The sequence below is a fragment of the Pungitius pungitius genome, chromosome 19 (assembly GCF_949316345.1).
Source record: "Pungitius pungitius chromosome 19, fPunPun2.1, whole genome shotgun sequence".
In the NCBI taxonomy this organism is placed as follows: Eukaryota; Metazoa; Chordata; class Actinopteri; order Perciformes; family Gasterosteidae; genus Pungitius; species Pungitius pungitius.
The window spans coordinates 2,932,273-2,958,294 of record NC_084918.1 but is presented as its reverse complement, the minus strand read 5'-3'; the positions used below and the strand labels follow the sequence as shown (position 1 = coordinate 2,958,294).

Below are 26,022 nucleotides of genomic sequence, written 5' to 3'. Positions count from 1 at the left end.
CCTCTTCACCTTCAATTTCTGAAGCCTTTTCTCACTCCATGCAGTTCTCCATTCGGGAATATTCCGACGTTGAATTTAAACTTGGCGCGTTTGTGGCCAAGCAGCGAGTGACGTGCAACTTCTGTGCACTTGAACACACTAATCGGTAAGTATATATCAAAATACCACGTTGTCCTCGCCAGAGCTGTCGGCTGTGTGCATTTAGAAAGGAATGTCAACATGAACCACAATATTAAGTCACCTGTCTACAGCAGACAACTGGTTTTGTCCTGGAGCTTAACTTCTACATATCCAATGACCTGTAGGACTGCTATTCATAGACACATTCCCAAATATGTGGTTCGACCATTCTCCTCTGTCAGCGGGCCTATATCCTCAAAATATTTGGAGACTAGAAAATGAATTTCCCGCTGAAAATGCGTTGGAATGCAAAAAGCTGAAATTAATTTCAAAACATTGTTTAAAATACAGAAATGGAAAAAAGCTGAAATTCTAAAAATTGCTGAAAGAATAGAAATAGGAGAAGCTGAAATAAATTTAAAATAGGCTGAAAATACAGACATGAGAAAAGCTGAAATGAACTTTAAAGAATTGCAAAAAAGAAACAAATGGGAGAGGCTACTTCTAAACATTGCTGAAAGAATAGAAATAGAAAAAGCTGAGAATTAAAAAATACATTTTCTGTAGTAATATAAGGTTTAGTACACTAGTATTTGAAAGCAATTGTGTACCTATGGTTGAGGTAGAGATAATCATTGAGGCTTTTATTGTTGGAATGCATCAATGCATTCCAACAATTATGTGTCCTTCACTCTGATTGGCTGGAAATCTTAAAAGTCACACCTGTGACACTTAAATGTTAATTGCGTACATGAGGCGAAAAGAAGTTAAATGGTACACTGACTGCTCCCATTGTGTAAGTTATGAACTGTGATCGTGTCATTCCGAGGGTGGAAAGAGACTATTAAGGTTCCTTTGCGTGAGTATTTCCATTTTTTCTGCTACTTTATAGGCTTCTTCTACTCACTTCAACGACTTTGGACTTCCCTAAAGTATTTACTCCGGCGCATACATCGGTGACTCTAAATGAAGTGAAATAAATGTGTGTTCCGTTTCTCTAAAAGTCCACATGTCCCTCTCCGGTCTGCGGTCTCTTTAAGTCCAGATCCCGAGGAGGAGAGCTGCGCTCAGCCTGATAAACAGCTGCTTGCCATTTGGGCCACTTCACAAAAAAACTTTGCTCTCCCAACTCCTCGAGAAGGGATTTGTGTGTGTGTGCGTGAGCGTGCGTTTGCGCGCGCGTGAGTGCGTGCGTGCGTGCGCGTAGCCCTCCGCGCTCTTTGTCCGTGGATGTTCGGATATAGGAAGTCTGCGCCGCTGGAAGCTCCAGTCTGGACTCTGGGTTTGCGTAATGCCGAGGCGTCCTGTGCTCCACATCTGGATTGACTATTTGGAGCTAACGGGCCCCGCGTCTCGTCTCGTCTCTTCATGGAGGCGCTGGTTTCTTCTCTGGAATTTAACCGCGTTGGATTCACCGAGAGTTGCGCGTAGATTATGTATTCTCTAAAATGGGTGCGAACAATGGAAAACAGTACGGAAGCGAGGGTAAGTGCTCCCGTCGCCGCTTTAAACGCCGCGTTTCAGTGCCACATCGAAGGTCCGCTTCTTTGTGGATCAAGCCAGACGCAGCAAAGTACCCGACGATCTGCAACAGCTTCTCTCTCTCATCAACTAGAACATGGGGAGCACAGTGTTTGTTTCCGTGAGCTGAAAACCCCTAAACAACTTTCAAATATCTGCACATTGCGAGGATGGGTGCTGATGTGGCATTTTTGGACTTATCTTATAAATTATCATCATTATCAACGCCCTGTTGGTATTCATCGTTTATTCAGAGTGACATCTGTTGGTCGTATTTTAAACATTTAGTACAGTATACCATTTGGAGTTTATACAAAAAACCCCACTATCTGCTACTGTAACTTGTATAGTATGTGCTTTAATGAAACTTAAGACAGAGGCATGCCATTTACCAGCAAACGTAATGAAATGTTTATGAAATATCATCCCACATAATCAGTCAAAAGGAGCCGACTTGGCAGCCAGATCTTCAGATGACACCATGCATTAATTTATGGACCTCTTAAAGAGTGGTTGTCTGCAGGTTTAGTGGAGGCGGGTCAAAGGACACCAGTGTTTGGGCCTGTTGGCACTTAGTCAGTCTTATCTTGATTAAGAGCCAATCCCACCGATTTTTCATTTCGAATCTCTTAAAAACCCATCTGTTACTTGATTTGGCAGCCATGTTGTGCATGTTGGCCCCTGCCATATTATCCATATGTCGACGAAAACATGCAGAAGAGGGAAGAAAAATATCCTCCTTGCATGCTTTCTTGTGCTGAGTACATGTAGCGTCTTATTTAATGTAACATTTCATTATGTTTTACTACCAAAAGCCATATCAACCGACTCTCACCAATGAAATGGTAAAAAACATCAACCTATTGATGAGCTCAGCAGGACAGACTCACCTTCCCTGCTATTCATGCATAGTTAGACCTCCTTCCATATTACTCTCTATTATTCTGCCTCCTCTCTCCCCAGCTGACTTTTTCATCTAATCAACATTACTTAATCAGAAAAAAACAAACTTATTCTGACTCGGCCACGTTATTTTGGTCTCCAGAGCAGAGCTGTTTGTATAAATAACATTCCAGTGAGCTCTCTTCCTGAGTCAATAACTGCACCGAACAGATTGGAAGCCGTGACGTTAAACATAACAAAGGGACCGGCTCCACCGAGGGGGGGGGGGGTCCGGCCAGGCCATGTGACCCGATCCGAGCACATGTGTGGATCCTCCTCCAGCTCAATCAGCAACATGCCAACTGATTCTTCCTTTTTATTCCTCTCCGTAGACACTACTTTGTGCACCAGCGTTACACTCTGAACCCCAGTGGAGCCTCTAGTGGAGGCATCTGCTGGATGTTCCTCGCGTGTCCCCCCCACAAAAGCGCCCTTTTTTGCCGTGTCCAGGGGGGGGGCCTTGGTCACCAGTGCAGAGCCCTCCACTTGTGCTCCCAAGTGCGACTGCACATCTGGTTACACACCGGCCACGGCTACGCGGAAGCAGCCCTCCGCCGAGGCGTTATGTAAGCGCATGGCGGGAGGATCCTCACGTGCGCAGGGAGAGGAGCCCGTGACCAGCTGGACGGTCTCCGGTGCTTCCAGCCATGTGCCCCTCGGGCTCTGCTATCCCCCCAAAAAATTGGACCGAGCCCCGAAAATGCCCCACCATAGATAGGAGTTGGAGATCTGAAGGCTGAATGTGGAGTCGACGTTTGCATTTATTTTATTGCATCCATGCACAGGGCTTTATATATATATATATATATATATATACACGCGGGCCTTATTTCGGGAGGTGTGCACGTGACGCGCACGCGGGTGTGACTGATTGAGAATCCCCCCCCCCCCCCCCCCCCCTTGCGCCGGGGGCGAGAGGCGCGGGGCGCCGGGGCGAGAGGCGCGGCACTCGGCCTCAAGGGGAAAAAAGCCACAGGGCTGCATTCATGATGTGACGGAGGAACGAAGCGCCGTAAACTCGGCCCCCGGGGGGCCCCACGATTGGCTTGCGGCGCCACGGGCGCACAGTCAGAGAATAGCTCCCTTGAAACGCAGCAAGTGTAGTAACAACACAACAGGGTGTCTGGTAGAGTAAAGTAGTAGAACTAGAAGAACTTTTCTTGGAGTAAAGCGGTAGAGTCCGCCTCCCCCCCCCCCCCCCCCCCTACCCGCTCAGTCCTGGTCCCCGCCCTCCCTTTGCTCTGGCGGGCCCAGAGGTCCCGACTAGGTCTCCAGCAGCGGGGTGTCGGTTCCCAGGCGGCCTTCCACCCTGCGGGAGAGGTGAGGCCCCCGGGTCTGCTGCCGAAGCCTCGCTGGAGTTTTTTTTTTTGGGGGGGGGGGGGGGCGGGTTTATGGAGAAGTCATTCCTCAGGCCAACCATCAAAAAACAAAAAAAACAACGGACCCTCACTCAAACTAACCAGCGACGACTTTGTGCACGTGCCAAGCCCAGCCATTCATCCAAAAGTGCAAGAGCATAAAAGCCCCGAAAACGTCATTCATCCTCCACCGCATTACATCCATCACGAGACACCTTGTCTCTGACCAACAGGAATTAACCATAAAAAGAGTTTTCTCTCAACCCGAAGGGATCAAAGGCTGTGTGAAACCCCCCCCCCCGATAAACCCTATAGCTGCAGTTTGTCATCTCCGAGTTGCTACACCGTGTCCCAGCAGTTGTGTTTTTCTCCCCGGCAGGTAAAGGGAGCTCAAGCATCTCTTCTGACATAAGTTCGAGCACAGATCACACACCAACCAAAGCTCCAAAGAATGCGACTACCACCGAAGGTAAGGCATCTGGTGCTCATTAACCAAACTCCCCCTCCTCCTCCTCCTCCTCCTCCTCCCTCCCCTCTCTGTGCTCCTCATCCACTTTCTGGGCTGCCTATTTTTGGAGAGAAACCTGCGTGTTCCCGGTATAAACTGAAAACAAACTCACGGCTCCCATCAGAAGCCAAAGGCATTTCTCAGGCTTTTGTTTGAGCAGAAGAAAGAAGAAAAAAAAAACCCCACGCCTGGCTTCTCACTGTGGAAGAATGCTTATCTAAACTGTGGCCGTATCGGGCTCAAAGCGTTGCCAGGGAGGGAGGGGGCAGTGGTGGGGAAGGTGTGGTGGAGTGAAACGTGGGAGAAGAGCTTCACCCCGAGCTTCTCGCCTCCTCGCAGCTTTCAGCTGCTGGAACAGCAGGAGCAGAAATGTAAGATTTCATCTAAAGAACAGACGGAAATTAAGTTCAGTCGAAGCTTGACTCAGACTCAGTCTTGATATTGGTTTGAGACAAACATAAATCTGTAAAAGCGTCACTAACACCATACAATCTATAAATACACCAACACATTAGCTGACAAACGCAAACACGTATGCAATCCTCTTTTAGACATTTTGTTTATCCCAAACTCAACCCCATTTTTGTCCCCTTTTTGGTCTCCACCCGATCGTGAGCAAACCATCCGTCTCTTCATCTGCTCATCGCAGAAGGTCACCGCTTGTAGGGAGAGTGTGTTGAACGTGGCGTCCTTGTGGCGTCGGCCCGCGTTCCGGAACAGTCACCCGGGCCGAAGATTTCTCTTTTGTTCCTTGGCGCGGCGGGGGGGTGGGGGGGGGGGGGGGGGGGGCGCGCGACCTCATCACGTCGCGGCGCCGGTTAATTCACAGATTAACGGCGACCTCGCGGAAGCACGAGGTCGCCGTCCTGCGCCTGCGCATCAGCACCAGGGAGGCGACTCATTTGATTTCCCTGGAAGTGCTGACTCACTTGGATCTCTGCGTTGAGAAGCTGGGGGGGGGCGGGGGGGTGAAATTGACAATTGTTTTAAACGCGTGTGCTCGGAGAACTACTTTGCAGATAGAAATACGGAGTGAAGACCGTGACCAGCGGCTTTCCGATCATATTCGTGTGTGTCTTTTTTTTTTTTTCCTTCCTTTTCCTCCACGCTAAGTGGGAGTAAGGAGTAATTACATGTTCTGGAACCACCGTGGAACCACAGTCGAATCCCCCCCCTTCCCCCCCTGCTTAAAAAGACACACACACACACACACACACACACACACACACCACGTCCACACACTCACCGTGGCGGATTGCAGGGTCCCGGGTCCGCCTCGTCCTGCAGGGTCCACCGAACTAATCAGGAAGCAGTCTGGGCCGTTTCCACCGCACGCTGAGTCCTGGTACGAGGCCTCACGCCGCGTCCAGCAGGCCCCGCCGCTGGCAGCTAATTGGTCCGTTGGTCGCTATCGGACGCCTGTTTTGTGTAAAGCGAAGCGCGCAAGAAGGAAGGAAGGAAGGAAGGAAGGAAGGAAGGAAGGCCGGTAACGAGCTGTCGTACCTGCTTCACGATTAGCCTCCTTTTGAGTCTCTCAGGCGTAAAAACGACACTTTTCGGGGGTCAGAAAAGGGGAGAAAAGAATTCCCCGCTGTGTTCTGTATCGTTGGAATGGCACAGATCTGCTTCACGGACATTGCAGTGTCAGCATTATTCATTTAAGTTACGGTAGCCATTCTGGTGTAAATAAATTAAAATATATTAAAGTATACTTTAATATATTTTCTCCATGTTTTTTTAAAATTTTAACTGCAGTTGAAATAATGTTTTTGGATAACTGAACTGTACAATTTCCCCTTAAAGACGCTATTTAACTTTTTGCTCAACGCCACCGTGGTTGTTAAAGGCTGCAATAAAAAAACAAAACACAGCTATTATTGAATTGAGAAAGAGTGAATGTTCATGGATTCCACTTTTTTTTTTTTTTGTAAGAGAAAGTAATTTCCTCTGTTGAGAGACACATAATCTTCCCTCAAAGCCGTGTGCGTTGGACTCAAACCAAAGCCGCTGGAGACGAGAAATGTTTAATTCCTCTAAAAATAAAAGATTTCTGTCACCAGAGGAGACCGAGAGATGCGATAATCATCTCGAAGCCCTGGAATTAAACTCCACCAACTATTGAACCACCGTCCAGCGTGAAGATGGAGACGGCCATTTTCTGTAACACCCCCCCCCCCCCCCCCTCCAAAATCAACAGTTGGAAGTTTCACTCGTTCTGCTCCTGAAAACCAACCCATCATCTGGCAGAGTGCCCCCCCCCCACCCCCCTTGTTTTTCATTTATCATGTAGACAGGCTTGTGGCAGCCTGACCCGCAGACTGAAAGGCACAGTAAATCCTTCCTGCTGGGATGAAACTGAGGATCTCCCAGCGGGTGAGGGGGGGGGGGGGGGGGGTCGCGCTTGGGACCCCGTCTGGGGCCCTCCGGGGGGCTTTGTCCTTGCGGCTCGACTCCGTAGGGATGTGCCTCAGAAGACATTCGGCCGTCTTCCTCCTCGTCCCGTATCAGCCGTCAGGGTCGGGTCAGCGCCTTCGTCCCGTCCGTAATGGCACCGGGAAGGTAGCTGAGGAACAGGCGTGGGGGGGGTGGGGGGGGGGCAGAGGGAACAATGAACATGCCGACTTCCTTTGGGTCGGGCCAAGGACCACAGCAACAGTGATAAGAGTGACGGGGGAAAAGCTGACTGTGAACTTCTTCCACAGCAGAACAGCCCTGCAGATGCAGTTAATGAGAGAAAGTCCATTTAAGACGTCCTTGGTTGATGTTCACGTTACCGGTTAAAAAAAATTCCTCACTGGAATTTTGCAAACGCAAATCTCACAACACCCACTGAGATGTTTTAAAATCACAGTGACTAATAAAAAGCCTTTTTGCATTGGGCCTCGGGTTATGATGCAACCGCAAACTCTCAACATAATGACACGCGCGCCCGTTTCGGTGGTTTTCGGGGTCAGCTGATTCGTCTCAACCTCCACGTCCAACGCGTTAATACCTTCGCCTTCTCCCGAAGGGCGTCGCAGATCCCTCACGCGTCATCTGCCCCGGCAGCCCGACCCCCATCTGCTGGTGTTTACTCAAGCCCGTTGTATCGTGTTTCACTGTTGATTTTTTTTTTTTGCCGGGCCAAGAATGGAAGAGGCTGGTGGGGGGGGGGGGGTTTGAGCCGCTGCGTCATTTTAACAATCTTTCATTACTGCAGAAGGTCTAGTTGGCCCGACCTCTCTCTGGGGGGGGCAAACCCTCGTCCCGCTGGACCTGCGTGAAGGAGCATCGGTTTCTTCAGGAGGGAAACGTTTTGGGCGCCGGTGCTTCACGGAGGGTTAGAGGAAGCACTGGCGGCGAGAGTTCTCCTTTTTAATGCTCGCAGGCCGTACTGGGGGAGCAAAAAGTCCCTTTTTCTACAATCCTCCTCCCCCAGGGACACAAAGCAGCAGCCTGCAGTTGAGGCTTCTTAAACAGGCCGATAGTAATAGTAATGAGACCAATAATAGTGTCCCTCATGCTCCTCATCGGAGATTGCCTTCGTAAAGAGAGAACGCAGCGGGACGGAGAATGCCAATGCTTCCCCCCCCCCCCCCCTCCAGATTCAGAGCAGAGGAGGGGATGGAGGAGGGGAAGGAGAGGCAGGACTCCTCTCCGGTTACCGCTCCGGTCTCCTCGGGTCTCGGGGAGGAGAGGCGTCCATTCTCCTCAGCAGGGTCACGTCGTCTTTCCTCAGTTGTACTACAGCGGGCGCGTTTTGACGGGAGTTTGGAGGGACGCCACATGGTTCTCAAGGACCAGAACCATTGGTGTTAGAAATATTTGAATCTTGAATTAACATTATATTTGGTTAAAGAAGGCATCTACTCTGCAGGCAAAGTTGTATCTTACAAACAAACATATTACACATTGAATGTACATCTTCACAATGACCGACATGCTTATTCTTGAGTTGTTTTTTTTACCCTTCTAAAGGAACCGCTTCGGAGTTGAATTGGACCGTTTTCTCAGCAAGAGCTTTGACCAGAACCATCCAGCTCTTCCCTTGGTTCTGTCGCTTCAACCACATGAGATCATTGCATTTTCTCCTCATCACAACCAAAGCAACCGCTCCGGCCCGGCGCTGGCTTTTCCATCGCTGTCTGACGAGCACTTCTTCTTCTTCTCCTTCTTCTCCTTCTTCTTCTTCTTCTCCTTCTTCTTGCTGTTTGCCGCGCATAGCCAACGTTACCCTCCTGAGTCGTTTAACACACACACACACACACACAGAGGCCAAAGAGGATAAACTGTACAGAAAAGCACTTCATTGGAAAAAAAAAGTCCTCTTTGAGTGGATTTCAAAGGTTTGGCTTTTAGAGTCTGAAGTGCCAACTTTATTCACACAGATGCTCGCTTTTTTTTTTTTTTTAATTAATTTTTTTACATCAAGTGGATCGCGCCTCTTTTGAGGCATCCGCTGTCGTCCCCCTGCAGAGGATTCATAGAGTGACGAGGCCGTTTGCGTCTTTTCGAACTGACAGAAATCAGTCGCGTTGTCGGGGGGGGGGGAAAAGAGCGTAATGGTTCCTGGCTCCTTTAAAAAAAATAATAAAAAAAACTGAATCCAGAGACTGAGTGAGTGTGAGAGTAGCCGCAGTCCAGAAAGCGGTGGAGTTATGGGGGGGGGGGGGGTTGTGCGAAGCCGAGGAGTCCGTTTCCTGTCCAAGTGAGCACATTGTAAAGGAACCAGAAGGCCCCCATTGTCTCTCCGGTCGCCCCGGTGACGTCACACCTTCCTGTAGTGAAGGCTTTTGCTGATAGGCCCGGCCCCCGCCGACACGGTGCGGTAATATCAACTTCCATGTATTCAATAAAACCCAAGACAGACCCAGATGCTTCTGATCCCACGGAGTTCTCTCGCAGTCTGCCCTTCTCTTTTTTTTTTTTTTTTTCTTCGACCAAACCAACAGTTTAGAGCAAATCCATCCTCCTGGTTGCCTTTTTTTATTAGCGGAGCCTTTTTCATTTACCCTCGAACCGTCGAATCGAATGCGATGTGACTGTCGAGCCTCTCTTGAATTCTCACGTGCACCACGCGGCGGGGGGGGGGGGCAACATGGTCACAGGGCTAATGGCATTGAGGTAATGGATCGGTCTGTCCTGCCAGATGCGGCGGCGATAATCCAGCGAGCTGCAGACGGGGGCCTCAGCAGGGCGCGAGATGCAGAAAAAGGACCCCCCCCCCCCAGCCGCGCCGGTTCATGACCCGGCTCTGCAGTGACCCGGCCTCTCTGCACTTGTCTCCGTCTCTGCTGAAGTCTGCAGACTCTTTTGCCAATTTATCTTCTCTTTTCCTCTTCGCCCCGGGTTTTTCTTTCAGAGGCCCTTGAATCTGTTTTTGTGTGTTGGTTTAAAAAAAGAAGAAGAAGAAGAAATTCGTCGGGGTTTATGTCATTAAAACGACATCACTTCCAACACGCAGCTGCAGCAGCATCATCATCCTCCTCCTCACGCGAGCACGTTGTCCTTTCAGTGATCACTTCCATTCATTTACATTGAACTTCTGGTATCAAAGCCCGATCCAGATGTGTCTCAGAAGTGAGGTGATGTTAATGGGATCCTGCTGCGGATCAGCTTAGATTTTTGGATATTAGTGGCAGTGATTTCAGCCAAGTATGCCTCTCTGTGGCTACGCGCAACATTCAAAATGCATGACTTTCTCTTTCATTTCACCACTGTTCCGTTGTTCTTTGTAGAGGTCGAAGACCAGATGTTTCACTGCTTCTCCTCTGATTTCCTCAACTGAATTGAGTCTCCCACCACACGGTTCCCCTGAAGAGCATTTTAACAGCTGCGCGGTATCTGTTCCGTTAATGATAGGGCGGCAGTGATACACACATATAAAACGAGACACCCCACTGGTTAACTTCCACAGATTCCAAAGTTCCTTCTTTCATGGTTACTCTGGAGCAAATATTACCCAAGGCAACTTTTTCTGGAGCTTTGAATTTTCAGCTGGTCTTTATTAAGTGAGTTTACTTGGTTGTCATGGACGATAGATCTGCTGTCCACAGCACTTCTCATTTAAAAAAAGGATGCAGGATTTGATTTTTCTCAGGCTGAGGAAATGCTTTCTGCACCTGATGAAATGCTTTTTATGTATTTAGGTCTTCAAAAAACATCCGTTGACTTGCAAACGCAGCATAGCACATCGTCACATGGAGGGAAAAAGAGGTACCAAAGAAGAGAAAATATTTTGATCTTTTGCAGTATCGAGTAGTCGATGCCTTACCCCACTAGAAAAAAACAAAATAGTGTTCTTAAAGCTCTCTCTCTCTCTCTCTCTCTCTAAAATGAAGCTAATCTGCAAAGCTGTCTTCAATTAACTTTCCCTCCAGCTGTGTGGACGCGTGACTCCGATGGGAGGATGCAGTCTAATTAATGGCGCTGTGTTCCTCCCCGCTCAGAGCTCTCTTCTGATCAGGGACACATGTGACTACGCAATTTCGGAGGTCTCGCCTCGGCCCAGTGGCGGACGAGTTCATCCCCCCCCCCCGCGTGCGGAATCCATCGCGTTAGCTCGGGGTTTGGACAACAAAGACACGCATTCATCGAGACTCGAGCGGTGCAATCTGATCTCCTCCTGCATGTTTGAGACTCTGGGAGATCTTTGCCCCGGGGTTGACACTTATTTATGAGCTTATAGCATCAATATTCCTATTATTTAATAGGAATAATGTCACAGCAGGCGATCCTTTGGCCAAAATACACAGATTTCATTTAGCTCCGTGTTGCACAGTGTGTGGTTTCCAGCCCCTGTTGGATCATTTGTCGATGACTAGGTATTAACTCAGGAATCTGGCTATTCTCGCAGTGTACTTGAACAAGCATTAAAAAGCCTTTGCACCAACCCCTGTCATGACATATTTGGACAGGTGTGTGAAATTTGAAATAGATGAAGTGTTTGCAAGGGCCTCAAACCGTTAAATCCTTTTGTATTAAGGTATAAATACACAGGCCAGGGTAAACTAAATCATCCCGGACATTAAAAGTTGAGCTAATCATTTGCAGACCACCCAAGAATGTGATGTATTAAAACCTAAACCGAGTGCAGGTCTTACTTATCACGCGATGCATGTTGGACGCTCGCAGTCCTTCCTCGAACCTGCAGCCCAACGGGAAACTTTAGGGCCCACGAGGGAGGAGTTTGTAAAGTAGCCGTGAATCGGCGGACATGTTCCCGGGGGGGGGGGTCGGGCCTGTGGATGTCATCAGAGGCGAGGCGGGAGGCAGATGTATCCCGAGGTCTGGGATACAGATCTGCAGGACGGTGTGTCACTGACCCAGCTGTCTGTGTCCCTGCACACGGGATGCGGTCCGGTCGTCGTGGCGATGCGGAACCAATGGGTGCATTCGACCAAGAGGGCACAGACCTGTGTTTATAAGCAGGTACCATTTCAAGTGCAACTAAAGAAAATAAACTAAAGAAATGTGTCTAAACCTATTGAGTTCCTGAAAAGGTTCCTTCCTTTCCGGGTGCGCGGTCCCGACGCCTCACCACGCCACCGTGACGGGATCCAGCCCCACCCCCCCTCCCCAATCACCGCAGCTGCGTGGTCGGAGCGCACATCTGCCGGGGAGGGCCTCCGTGTTTACATAAGGGATAACCGCACAGTGTCGCCCCGCCCCCCCCCCCCCCCCCCCAGCACTGAACCTCCTCAGCTGGGCCCTTTGAAGCCACAGAGTTCACCCGATGGAGAGGCCCCTCTGACTCATCTTTTTCCAAACGTGATGTGGAGATCTGTGGAAACTCCTGCTCCCCCTTGATGATAATAGCTGGTGTGGATGTGTGGCACCATTGTGATGCACTTTTCTCAGCTAGTTTAAACCCAAACAAACTTTTATTGGTCTCCTTCTCATTTCTCCCCCATCTTGTGTTCTCATTATTCAGGCTTGGACTCCAGCACCCGGACTCTGAGCACCCCGAGCCCCGGCCTCATCCTGCCCTCCAAGTCCTCCTCCCTCTCCAGTAACGGCCATGACACCAACTCCTCCTCCTCCTCCTCGGCCCGCGCCGAGACCGTGGCCGTGGTCCACTCGCAGCCCGGCACCCACGCCCGCTCGCGCCACTCCAAGAGCCACCACCACCACGCCCCCGTGGACCTGCTGCCCGACCACGCCCTGCTGCAGATCTTCTCCCGCCTGCCCACCAATCAGCTGTGCCGCTGCGCGCGCGTGTGCCGCCGCTGGTACAACCTGGCGTGGGACCCGAGGCTGTGGGGCACCGTGCGGCTGACCGGAGAGCTGCTCCACGCCGACCGGGCCATCCGGGTGCTGACCCACCGGCTGTGCCAGGACACGCCCAACGTGTGTCTGACCTTGGAGACGGTGGTGGCGAACGGGTGCAAGAGGCTCACCGACCGGGGGCTGCACGTGGTGGCCCACTGCTGCCCGGAGCTGCGCCGCCTGGAGGTCGCCGGCTGTTACAACGTCTCCAACGAGGCCGTGTTCGAGGTGGTGTCCCGCTGCCCGAGCCTGGAGCACCTGAACCTCTCAGGTAAGAAGCAGAAGAAATGTGCTTTCTATGACCTTGCAGTAATGGCAGGGTAAGGGTCTCTCTGCGTGCACATGCGCACAAAATCAATCCCCCTCCCGAGTCCCTCTCGTTTGTTTTTTTTCGACGGGAGCTGGTGAAACCATTAGAGGAGCAAACTTTTTAAGCCAACCTTAAGCTGTGAGAAGAAAGGCTTTCTTTAGCTGAAAGCAGAACCTCACCTCGCCGTGAGGGAGGAGAGCGGTCTGCTGCTTTCATTAAGCGACACAAATGACATTGACTCCATGAATCTGGTGGCCGTTACCTTTGTTGTAAAAATAGCCTACTTGTGGTTTTTATTTAAAGTGGCAGAGAAAAAAAAAGGAAATTAAGTCTATTATTTCAACTGGTGGAAACATTAGCCTTAGGTTGTCTTATGTCACCCTTTGGGTTTTCCTTGGAGTTGTTTGCACAGTTTCGTGCTTCTTGCTGCAGACTCAGCCGGTTTTACTGTGGCGCCCTCGGGTGGCGACTCAGAATACGGCTTGACCAATAAATTGTGTTATAGGGATTTCAAAATCTTCCCCCTCGTAATGCGAGACACCTTGAATGATCTCGTCAAACAAAGGGGCCAAACGACTCTCTTGACCACCTGCGCTTCCTCCTCCAGGCTGCTCCAAGGTCACGTGCATCAGCCTCACCCAGGAGGCCTCGCTGCAGCTCTCCCCCCTCCACGGCCAGCAGATCTCCATCCACTACCTGGACATGACCGACTGTTTTTCCCTCGAGGACGAGGGCTTGCGGACTATCGCCTCCCACTGCCCCCGCCTGACGCACCTGTACCTGCGGCGCTGCACCAGGCTGACGGACGAGGCCCTGCGCCACCTGTCCCTCCACTGCCCCTCCATCCGGGAGCTCAGCCTCAGCGACTGCCGCCTGGTGGGGGACTTCGGCCTGCGGGAGGTCGCCCGCCTGGAGGGCTGCCTGCGCTACCTGAGCGTGGCCCACTGCGCGCGCATCACCGACGTGGGCGTCCGCTACGTGGCGCGCTACTGCCCGAGGCTGCGCTACCTGAACGCCAGGGGCTGCGAGGGGCTCACGGACCACGGCCTGAGCCACCTGGCCAGGAGCTGCCCGCGGCTCAAGTCCCTGGACGTGGGCAAGTGCCCGCTGGTGTCGGACGGCGGCCTGGAGCAGCTGGCCATGTACTGCCAGGGCCTGAGGCGGGTGAGCCTCAGGGCGTGCGAGAGCGTGACGGGCAGGGGCCTCAAGGCCCTGGCGGCCAACTGCTGCGAGCTGCAGCTGCTCAACGTGCAGGACTGCGAGGTGTCGCCGGAGGCCCTGCGCTTCGTGAGACGCCACTGCCGGCGCTGCGTCATCGAGCACACGAACCCGGCTTTCTACTGAGGGGCCGGGCCGGGTCCTCTGACAAGTGGATGTTCTGATACTCCCGCTATGGAGTCGGCAGAGTCCGGCGGGTCGAAGGCGCTGCAGACACTTCCCTAGACTGTATTTAACGTATTTATCTGTAAAAAGGCGGAGGAGTACAGTATTTCAGCGTACAACGTCTTCCCCCTTCACGATGTCACAACGCGACCACGACACGGAGCGCCGGGTGCAGATGTGCCTGCACGTAGCGGCATTGTTATATATTTCATGTCAACACCTTACAGCCCTGAAACATAACCATAATTATACTGCATCTATTTATAAATGGCGAGTATCTTCAGACTAAACCACTAAGAATGTAGCTACGAAACAGAACTCATTCTCGGTTTCACTCTGTTTATGTTGCACGTGCACTTTATGCATTTGTGCCGACGATCACTTAAAACTGAGCTCAAAGCGTCATCTTTTCATTTGCTGTAAATTCAAACTATAAGCTGGACATTTTCTTCTTTCAAAGCCAGATATAAACAATCCGTTTTTTGAGACAAATGAACAAAGAACACGTTGCTGCTATAACTGTGCCAATAAACTTCTTCAAAATCCGCCTCCTCGAGCGCTTTACTCAAATCCCGGGGTTGCAGTCTTATCGGATCATATCCTGCACATTTGTGAGTCATTAAAGTAACTAAAGACTCTCCAGTAACACCATATATGGATGATTTAAGGAGTCAACTGCAAGAAGCAGCATATTTACACTGAAACCCTGCACACTGTGTATCTTCAGGTGTAAGTAGGATACAGCGTGACTTCAGGAGGGGCCTCTGGGTACGATGGTTAAACCTCTGGCACAGAGGTGTCAAACTCAATTAGTCAATCTTAAGTCTTGTGAGAATTGTTCGAGTGGATTTATAGCGCCAACTATGCAACATTGGTTAATTTTTGGTGAACTTTTTGAAGGCCTCAAGGTTATGCAGTACCTCATTTTAAGGTATGAAATGTTGATATCTGAAATGTTTTCACTTAAATTTGATCAAATCTTTGGAATGCAGTTACTGTAAAGACGAGCTGATGCATCCTGGCGCCGATGGTTTCACAATTTGTATCTGCTGCCTCCCAGCGGCCATGCAGGTGCAGGTACATTCCTTCTCATATTTTTCATTGTTTTAACCTTAATTGCCTTTTGCGGTAGGAGAGAAAAAAAACAGCATCTCCAGACGAGGCCAAAGATTCACCGCTTTATTGTCGTGATAAACAAAAGAAAAACATTTTAAAATGTACTTTACAATAAATTACAAAAAAGATACTTCTTGGTCTCTTCCCACGACCTTGATCTCTGCTTTCAAAGGCCTTGGGTGTTAACGAGGTAATGATGAATAACTTGTCCCATCTTCTCAAAGTGCCTGCGTACCACAGAGCTGCTTCATAGGAGAGTCGCCTCCTCCCATGATGCACTGCGACTGTCGTCTGTCGGGTCCTCTTCCTGCACTGCGCTCTCCGTGGTGACGAGGAAGGTCCCTCATCCATGTTGCACCTTTGATAAAGTCATTAGTGTTTGAGCAGTGCAATAGACGACGTGTCCCTCAGGAAGCGAATCCCAAGCAGCGGCTGACGTAGCAGAGCGTCGCACGCGACGGGTGGAGCGTTTTATTTCCCTCGGTGCTGCTTTTCTCCTCTCGCAGAGTGTCCACACTGGAGGGTCACATTTCCATTTCACAGGCTGTTAAAGTGTGTGTGTGTGTGTGTGTGTGTGTGTGGATCGGGCCTCCTGAAAGCTGGCCCAGAGGAAAGCGATCCGATGACTGAAACCGAACGGGGCTCACTTCCTGGAAGGAAGGAGCGAGGACGTCGTGCACCGTCACGGTTTGCTGTGGAGCGGGAGGTGTCTCTGCACCTGCACCTGCACCTGCACCTCCCGTTGTGGACACGCGGCATGACCCGGGCTGCTGCTGCTGCTGCTGCTGAGCGCAGGCTGCGGTGACGGAGTCCACGTCAGCTGTGAAGACAAGAGAGGCGCTTGGTTAAAGTCGTCATGCCTCTGCGTGATGTTTTCTGTGGTGAAGATGGCAGAAAAGCAGCACTCGAGTGGCGGCGGTGTTGTACCTGAGATTTGAGGACACATAGTTCACTGCGAACTTTTCTAAACTTTTTCTCTTGTTTTAGATGCTTCTCCATGAGCTTCTCCCTGTCGCTGCGCTCCTTCAAAAAGTCTTCCTTGTAGACGTCTGCCTAAAAAGGGACAACAGGGAGACAAAAAAGCAAGGGTTCAAAAATTTGTGTAGACTAAATATTTTTTATCCTAACTTACTTATTTTTTATCCTAACTTAGACTAAAAATTTCCCATGGTATTTTTCAACATCGCATTTTATCTAGAAAGATTTTAAATCTATAAAATTAAATCACTATTTCTTTACTTTTTAATGACATTTTTCTACAAAATATTTTTTAATGCATATATTTTATTAAATATATTTTTTCCAATAATAATTCTAACTTTTTCCCCCATGATATTTTTCAAAAAAAAATATTTTTTGGACTTTTGGAAGAATTTTCTGACCTAATATTTTTTTACTTTTACATTTTCCTACAAAACATTTTTTTCGCTTTGTTTTTCATCTATTATTTTTTACTTTTTTTCCCCCCACAATATTTTTTGACCTAACATTTTCTTTCCTTTTTTCCATGACATTTTTTCACCTAATATTAGACGTTTTTCAATTTCATTTTTCTACAAATCATGTTTTCACTTTAATATTTTTGGAACTTTTTGACTCAGCGTAGAACATATGAATGGGTGAGTTATTTTAGAGGTCGTGGTCATAACCTCTGGCTAGTTATTTCCTCTTCCTTTATGCTAAACTAAACTTTACCTGCAGCTTTACCGATTTGTATCAAACTTCTCACCAAACTATCGGCGAGAAATAATAAAATAATAAAGATGCACACATATATATATGAAGGAAGCTCACCTGATGTTTCCACACATCTTGTAGGGTTTCACTGCTCACACTGAGGGGTTGAGTAGTCTTAAGTGCCTCCTCCAGAGCCTGCAGGAAACATGTCAAAGCAGCTGTGATCCCACCATCACAACCGTGAAAGTACCACCTAAAACCCCTTTGCGCTAATCGTTGCAGGCCTCACCTTGTTCAACCGTCTGATCTCGTCCTGCTGACGCTGCCCTTTTCGTGTCAAAGTGCTGTTTTGTGCTCGCAGCTCTTCTGCCTCTTTCAGTAACTTGTCTTCAGTCTGTGAGAAGAGATCAACACATTACACACATATTTTTTTTTTCCCCCTCACAGATTTGAGTTCATTAAAATGCCTTGAACGTAACCTGGAATTAAAATACAAAGTGCATTTACGTTCTCTTTGTGGTTATTTCCTCCCTCTCCACACATCAGCTCTTCGGAGTGACCACGTTGCAGTAATTCATTTAAATGTCGGACCTGAGCATTCAGCAGAGAAAAAGGACATTAAGGCACGAAAAAGACACAAAGTCATCAGAAAGCTGAAACTCAAAAAGTGCTCAACAAAACCGCGTTGTGTGAATTTACCCTCTCTTTGTAGTAGCGAGCCATGGTGCGGTACTCCTTTGCCCATTTCGTATTGATAGAAAGTAGCTGAGGAAAAAAAGAGAACTAAAAAGTATTAATTCACAGTAGTGAAAAGTACACGTGAGTTTGTTGGGATGAATATGAATGTACTCACCTCCTGCTTTTGCTCCTCCAATAGAAGCATCTGCGCTTTCACTTGGACGTCAATACCTGCCGTTGACGCCTGTGACTGAATACAAAAAGGAAAAAAAAAAAGAGGAACTATTAAAGTGTGGCATACGGTAAGTCCATCTATGACTGCACCAACAATTGTGCAATATTACTGGTATCCACCAACTTCCTTTTACATATTTTTGGAAGTTTTTGAGTCGAAGCGTTTCCAGTCACAAAGACCCCAAAAGAACACACAAGTTTTTTTTTTCCACTTTGTGTTTCAAAGACAATCGGATGGTGACTATTATCCTCTCCACGGTGCAGATGTTAATGTTACCTGAGGGATTCTGTCGGGGGGCTTCACTGCAGCCGCGTGAAGCTTTTCTCCCGCCACACAAACCGTGAACCTGGAAACATTTGACCATGTTATATAAAAAAAAATAAAAAAAACATCCATTTATTTGCAATTTATTACAGTGCATGAAAACTTTAATCAACGTACGCCTGCAAACCTCATTCGATTTGTGTATTTAAGCCTAAAAGTATCTGAAAGCTTGATGCATACACACTTTGAATTAATCCTTTTTACGATTTACAAGCAAATATTGGATTTTTACTAGATTACCTTCATTTTAAAACACTTTTACAGCACAATGCCTCTCATAGATACTTTATAAGCTGGCAGCGCTCATAATGCTTCGTGGAAGTATTTCTACCTCTCCACGAGGATCTGAGTACTTCTCCTACAGGCAGCCCTCTGTGTGCAGTGATAACATCTGGTCTACGTGAGGAGATCTCACCTGTCTGAGCCGGGCAGGGATGGATAGAGTCTCTGGTATCTCTCCACATCTCTCGGGTTTTCATTTTGTGACTGTCAAAAGACATGTTGAAGATATTGCTCATCATTTATATGGTACAAATAAACTGATACATTTAGATTTTCTTTTCCATATGTTTATTTTATGCCATAAAGGGTATTGTATTATAGCACTTTGCGTTTCGTTATAAAAGATAACACTTTAGTTTACTTGCTATTAATAAAACAAAAGATCATTAGAAAATAAATATGTTTAATATAAACATGAAATAAAAATAGCCCCCAAGAACAGCAACACTGCATATCAAAGACAAAAAAACAAAATTATTTGAAAGAATTCTCATGGTCAAAATGAATGAAAATCCATAATACACAAACATATCAAATTATATGAAAATAAAGCAAGTGTGTACTGTGCTATAGAATAGCACAACGTGACAGCTGACTCCAAACCACATCACCTCACACAGCAGACCGTCCTCACATTAAACACGAGTATCTCTTATCAATAATCTCTTATTAATAATCTATCACCTGAGCCGCAGTTGGAGGAGGACTTCCTGCACGATACAAAATATGAAACTTTCTAAACTAAACCCACTTAATAACGAAACGAGAGCAAACATCTCACCATGTTGTTCCTTCTGTGGCTCCTCGACGCATCAACAGCTGCGGTGTGGAGAGGCGAAGGGGTTCCGCACGTGAAGTTATAGCGCGGCCCCGGTGACGCGTTTGAACCGGAAGCGTCCAGTTGTATCGAAGGAAAGGAAAGTACAACTGGTAATTGATCATGTCATTATGGGATGGATCGATGACTAAGATAAATAGCTGACTCCACGCTGCAAGAAATGAGCCACTGTGTTTTTCCACTGAAATTGCACTTACAAAATGCAGGACATTAGTAATAAATTTATTTTTAATGAATCAAAATCAATAAGTGAAATAACAGGGTTTTATTAGAATTAGTGTGACCCTTTCATTTTGAAAGAATATGTGATTAAATGACAAAATAACACAAAATAATTATTACAATAATATAAATGATAATATATGTATTTGGCGCTTTTGAAAAAAGTACTCGGCACTGAGGCACTGAAAATCAGATACGAATAATTCTAAAATTATTTCAGAATCCAAATAGCAGCCTTCGAAATCAGCACATTTTTGCGCGAGCGCGTCAGCGTGTTTTCTTGCTGCGTCGTTTAACTTCACACGTAAAAGCCGGAAAACGTTTCAAAGACGCGGATGTCAAAGTGAAACTGTCTCTCTCTCTCTCTCACACACACACACACACACACACACACACACACGCGCACACACACACTAAAAGGAAACCAACGTGTCCGGGTCTGTGGGAAAATCACACGCATTGTTGTAGGCGGGTCGTTTCAGGGAAGCAGGAGAAGGGAAACCCCGCCGCCGCCGCCCCTCCTCCAGTCATCGATACTCCTCTGTGATCTCCATGTGTTTCTGGAGCCGGCTTCACATGTTGTAGCCCACATACTGGTTTTTAAAAAAAAAGAAGAAGAAGAAGAAAAAAAAAAGACAGGTTGATGCCCGAATGAAAACAGGCTGAAAAAAAAACCCCATGTGCCACTTTTACCATCAATGATGACTTGGCACATTTGTGGAGGTGAAGTTGGAGGTTCCACTTGTTCCTTTAGGTTTTTGCAGAGGTCAGGGAGGTTTCTGCAGAGCAGTGTGGGATACCCCACTTCACCAAGAGAACTTTTTAAGAAGAAAAACAAAAAAAACACCTGGATGGTTTTCTGCTAAATGAAATCAAATGTCAAGGTCCAGTGCGGAGCGCCAGGATGACTTTGCCATTGTGAGAATACAGAGAGACATTAATTGCATTTCTATCAAAGTATAGCTGCTATTCCTAAAATATCCACTGGGGGCCGCCCTCCGTGAGCGAGCGCGTGCGTTTGACCAGGTCGCCCGGTCGATCACCTGCCACCGAAATGAGTAAAAACAAACATGGCGTCAGGTTCCGGTATGCGGCGCCGTTGTTCCGTACGGTTCCCGCTCGTGATTCTTCTTCTTCGCTGGTCCAACAGGCCTCACGTGTAACGCCGGCTTAAATTTAAAGCCCAGCCTCAGAAGGCCGCGTGGAAACGTCACGCCGTCTCACAAGTACTTTCAGAAGCTCGGTGACTGAAAGTGCGGCGGTGATTACCGACATTGCAGTACTTGCCAGCACAAGCACCACATGTCATTGTTTTTTACAGTGGAGTGGAGTGGGGGGGGGGGGGGGGGGCTTTCATCATGTAACAGCTGTGTTCCCAGCACCCACCGCTGTGCGTTTACGGTACGTATGACACACTAAGTCCCTAGAAAGGAAAGAGGAGGGTATTACTCTGCTTCTTCTTCCTGCCACAGCAATCTCACTCAATTCACACTCTTTGTTCCTGTGTGTGTCGCACACACACACACACACACACACACACACACACAAACGCTTTCGGTTCCCACACTAATAGATTTGTTAGGTGATTTGAAACGTTTCACATGTGGGATGGTGGGGATGTGGGATCGTTATTGCCAGGAATGCCGCTTTGCAAACTTTATCTTTGACATTTTAATGGTCTTAGGCCTTTTATGTCAACATAACACCAGGCGCTTCTGATGTACCATTCAAAATTAACGCCTCTCAGAATACCATACATGAGCCAATTTCCCTGTATTGCTCTGTAATAAATTGCAATATCTCAATCACCAGACTACATTTGGTCATTTTCAAATTAGGTTTAAAAGGAAACAATTAATACTGTCACGACCTTTCCACTTCAGGTTGATAGTACACATCCCCAAGGTGACACTTATGGATAACCAGGACATTCTGATGTTCCATCCCAAAATAAAAGCCTCTCAAAATACCATACATGACCATCCTTTTGAAATATTTTGAAAGGTTGTTTTTTTTATTGCGCCCTACGCACATACTTTAATATTTCTTCCGCCAAAATGAAACTTTTAGAGGCCAAGATCTGTGCGTGGATTTGAAAAGAATCGTGTTTAATCTCTGGGAGGAGTTCGGTCTTTTACCACTGCAAGAAATTATGAAAATATGCCAAAAAGGCACATCTTCAATGATTAAATGCGCTATAGAGACATTTCTTTATACCCAAATGTGAGACCCAAAAATTATCAAGTTTTTTAACAGTCCAGATATCCATGCCAAATTTAACAACTTTTTGAATATGATAAAAAAACCCTGGTTTGTGAGAATAATAATAGTTCCTTGAAATACAAAAGGTTCCTCTACGACTAGTCGTAGCGAGGACACTAATAGAGATACAGTTATCCTGAAGAAACAGCATGAGTCCATGAGTCCGCTGTGTAATCCATGAGTAAACATGATTGGACTTTTGCCCTGAGTTGATCAAGAGTAATGAATCACAGAGTCAAGCCTTGACTGAAGAGGTCACACAACCCGGTGAAGATGTTCAGGATCAAAAGCGGGTCCTTTCACTGGTTCTGCTTGAGGACTCATATGTTGAGCAGTCAGTGTTTAATGTGGACTGCAGGATCCTCTGCAGCCCAAAAACAGAAAGAAAGGGAACGTTAGAACGTTCACAGTCGCATCCACATCAGAGTCACTTATTAATCTGATCGTCAGAGGATGTTTTTGGTACTTTGGAACCGGCGCAGACACGGAGAGGAAATGCAAACTGCACGCAGAAAGACCGCTATGAGGAACCAAACCTAAGACCTTCATGCTACAAGACCTTCATGCTAACCACCAGACGGGTTCAGTGTCCCCCATGCTCGCTCTCTGACCCTTTCAGTTCAGTACAAAGGCATCTGATCCTGATGTGTGTGAGTCTGATGCCATAAGGTCCTCAAAACTGTTTTGACATCTGCACCTGCTGTGTTACCAATACCAACCGACAGAGATCACAAGAGTTGTTGAGTTGGGGTGAGATGCAACTATTGTTCCGCAAAAAAAAGACTGAAAAAGAAGGAGAATTCCTGCAAGGTTTACCTTCATTGCTTTGAATGAGCGTTCTAGTTTGCTACTAGTTTTTGTTTGTTTGTTAAATAATAAACCATGTTGATATTTGACAGGGCCAAAACGTCGTTTTTTAAATATGAAAATTATATGGATGCCAAAATAATTTTTCTGGGCTGACTTACGGTGTTTCACTGTCAAATAAACTAAATTTAACAAATTTCTTCCAGTCTGTTACGGTCGGGATTTGACAGTTTTTCACTGTAGATTTTACTGACTTTTTTTTACAGTGTACCTGATATGTATGAAACTTCCTATAACACAGAATCTATGCAAACATCTTATGTTTTTCATCATCCACAAACAATGAATGTGACACAATGTGTGCAATCCAAAAGTGTGTTCATCTATTTTCAATTATGTTATCAAGGGTCAAAGGTCATCACAACTCCTCTTTTCAAGTTTAATTTACCTCCATTTGATATTGTGTAATGACGTTTGTTTAGTGTAAAAACTCAAGACATTTTTACTTGCTTGCTATGTAAAATTTTATTAAAAAACATTGTAGAGCAGCACTGCTATTTCCCCTTACAACTCTTAAGATTTAGTAAAAAAAATTGATAAAGGTTTATTTTCATGTTGCACAAAAGGTAAAGAGGGCTCATACAAAACATTTCACATTAAGTCAAACTGGCCCATGGTACAAAAAGAATCATCGCTCATTATTTTGTTCAGTTCACCAACAGGCCAATGCCTGATTTGAGATGCAGTTGTAGATCTAATCCCTGCAGAGAGAGAGAAAGAGAGAGAGAGAGAGAGAGAGAGAGAGAGAGAGGTGACATGGGGTCCTCACAATGGACACGTCCTTGCAGTTGTACGTAATTCCTGCTGCCAGATTCCTCTGCAAGTCCATCAAAGACGCGTCCTTACAGTTTGTCCTGAAGAGGGAACAGAAAACGTGACTTTAGGGTCGACTAATGACTCATCACATTCGGTTTTCTCGATCAAAAAGGACGAAGGAGACAAGGAGGCGGAAATCTTACACCACGTTCTTCTTTGTGACCAGAACGACCTTCAGCCTTTTCACCCTGGGGTAGCGCAACCGCGGCAACTCGAATCTCGCAAACGTACTGACAACGAGAGACAAAAGAGACAACAACAACACGGGGGATCAAATAAAATGACTTGCACATGTTTCATGGACTCGATACTCCGCAGTTTGACTTAATTTCTTGCTGCAGCAGAGCAGCGTACCTTGAAGAATCGAATGGTGTGGCGTTGGCCGCGTTGAGCATCACTGTGACGTCGCCACATGCAGCTTCTGCAAACTGAGCATAAGAGCATCTGTTTTTGTTACTTTGTTTTGGGAACTATGATTAAAAGTGTGCGTTTGTGTTGGTGGTAGTTTTTATCACAGAATGAGACCCAGACATACCAAACCATGTGTGTGTGTGTGTGTGTGTGTTGGTTCTGGTGGAGAGGAGAGAGCTCCGCCGTGTGTCTCCACGGAGACCGGCACAAAGCCTCATTGATGAGGAAGCGGGCCGACTGACCCATTCCTCTCCTCCGCCCTCTTCCTAATATCCACGTGTGCGTTACCCCCCCGACCCTCTGCTGCCAGGAGCAGAGAGTCCTTGTTGATGACTTACAGCAGCGGAGGCTTCGTACCAGAAGGAGTCAACGGCGTTGTTCTCACATTGCCTCCTTCCTGGGCAGCAGATAGTAGACGTTCCTACAGCAACAAGCACAGAGTCGACACTAATGTTCACTTGAATAAAAGAAAACAGGAGCCTTAGACGTCACACACTGAGACGGACAATAAGAGACTTATTTATATATCTTTAAGAATTTCTAATACTGTTGTGGAAATTGTGTGTACATTTTGTCTTTCACCACTTCTCAAATGTGTTGTGTTCGACTTGGGTGAAGTAATTGTTATTATTATTATTTTTATTATTATTAAAAGAAGGATCAGATTGAGATGCTTCGTGCAGAGACCACTGGCCCTTTTTGATTGGCTGATATATTTTTTACATTACATTCCATGTCATTTAGCTGATGCTTTTATTCAAAACAAGAAAGTGCAATTTCATCAAATAAGCCAATTTACAACTTGTTATAGATTATTTTTGTGTGCTTTTACTACAAAAGTGAAGATGCTCTCACTACAAGTATGATATTTTACCTCCTACACAAAAAAAACCCTTTTCCACAAATGTGAAGTAACAATGTGCACTGTTTGAGTAGATTCACAACATTTTTAAAGTAAAGTATAACTAATATTTACAACTAAGATACACTAACAGAAATTAGTAGAAAGTCTACCTAACATTTATCAACACTTTATACAAAGGATTTCTGATAAGAAGTCATAACTCTAGATTATAAGCACTTATGTAATACCTTAAAAAAAATCGTAAAACTTAAAGAATCAACAATATGACGTATTAACCATTACCTAATCAGGGAAGGTAAGCTTTACTTGTACTATTTTATTAGGCTGCAGTTGTTTCTGTTTTAAAATAGGTAGGTTACCTATAGTCATACATTTGTTTGCTGACTAAACGATTTGCATGGGTTATAATTACTACGCTCCAAAAGTTGTTGTTACAGTGTAGAACTGTAACTGCATCTGTTCTCTTTTCCTCTTTTAAGATCTTGGCCTAAATGAGGAACTTTTGCAATCACAACTTCATGAAAGTCCTTTTTAAATGAGGTTGTGAGATAAAACATTTTTAAGATATCCTAAAATTTTGCGCATTCAGCTTTTAATCTATATCTTTAATACTAAAGTTTGCACAAACGAATTCTCTCACCATTGCTGCCCTTCTTTCCGCACCAGCTCTTTCCGTCCAGCACAGACCCCAGCAAGGTGTCCTCCATGGTCACGTAACTGTCGTTCTTCTTAGTGAAGTCATGGACCACATCCTTCGTATCGCTCCAGAGCATCATCTAAACCCCCCCGACCAAAGAAACCCCAAAAAGAAACGCACAGGTGTTGAACCTACTGGTCGAGAGGCGGCAGCGTGCGCGTGACGATGTTTTGAAGTGCAGTTTATTTGCTGCATGTGGCTCCACAACCGCTCCGCTCCACGTAGTTATTTCTCTGAGTAATATTGGCTCTATTCATTGAGCACTGTTTTTTTAACTATGTGCTTCACAAAACACAACTCCAATGGAGAACTGAATCTGGACTGAATTCTGTCCCTCTCACTG

At 46.6% G+C, this 26,022-nt stretch overlaps 3 protein-coding genes across 3 annotated transcripts; 1 reads left to right on the top strand and 2 right to left on the bottom strand.

Annotated features, from left to right (window-relative positions):
* Positions 1-160: 160 nt before the first annotated feature.
* On the top strand, positions 161-14,934 carry LOC119198391 (F-box/LRR-repeat protein 7-like). The gene is made up of 4 exons (XM_037455502.2): positions 161-1,605; positions 4,321-4,410; positions 12,362-12,967; positions 13,614-14,934. Exons 1-4 carry the CDS (start codon positions 1,569-1,571, stop codon positions 14,348-14,350), a joined length of 1,470 nt encoding a protein of 489 aa, XP_037311399.2. The 5' UTR covers positions 161-1,568; the 3' UTR covers positions 14,351-14,934.
* A 614-nt stretch (positions 14,935-15,548) lies between these two features.
* Positions 15,549-19,596, bottom strand: LOC119198683 (TNFAIP3-interacting protein 1-like). Its single transcript, XM_037456110.2, has 10 exons — positions 19,483-19,596; positions 18,835-18,905; positions 18,372-18,441; positions 18,036-18,110; positions 17,882-17,947; positions 17,690-17,773; positions 17,472-17,576; positions 17,300-17,377; positions 16,433-16,558; positions 15,549-16,325 (listed from the first exon to the last, which is right to left on the bottom strand). The coding sequence occupies exons 1-10, from the start codon at positions 19,483-19,485 to the stop codon at positions 16,188-16,190; spliced, it is 816 nt and encodes a 271-aa protein (XP_037312007.2). The 5' UTR covers positions 19,486-19,596; the 3' UTR covers positions 15,549-16,187.
* Positions 19,597-23,225: 3,629 nt separating this feature from the next.
* LOC119198455 (ADP-ribosyl cyclase/cyclic ADP-ribose hydrolase 1-like) lies at positions 23,226-25,758 on the bottom strand. Its single transcript, XM_062559225.1, has 5 exons — positions 25,623-25,758; positions 24,456-24,538; positions 24,061-24,134; positions 23,850-23,936; positions 23,226-23,744 (listed from the first exon to the last, which is right to left on the bottom strand). Exons 1-5 carry the CDS (start codon positions 25,756-25,758, stop codon positions 23,585-23,587), a joined length of 540 nt encoding a protein of 179 aa, XP_062415209.1. The 3' UTR covers positions 23,226-23,584.
* Positions 25,759-26,022: the final 264 nt, after the last annotated feature.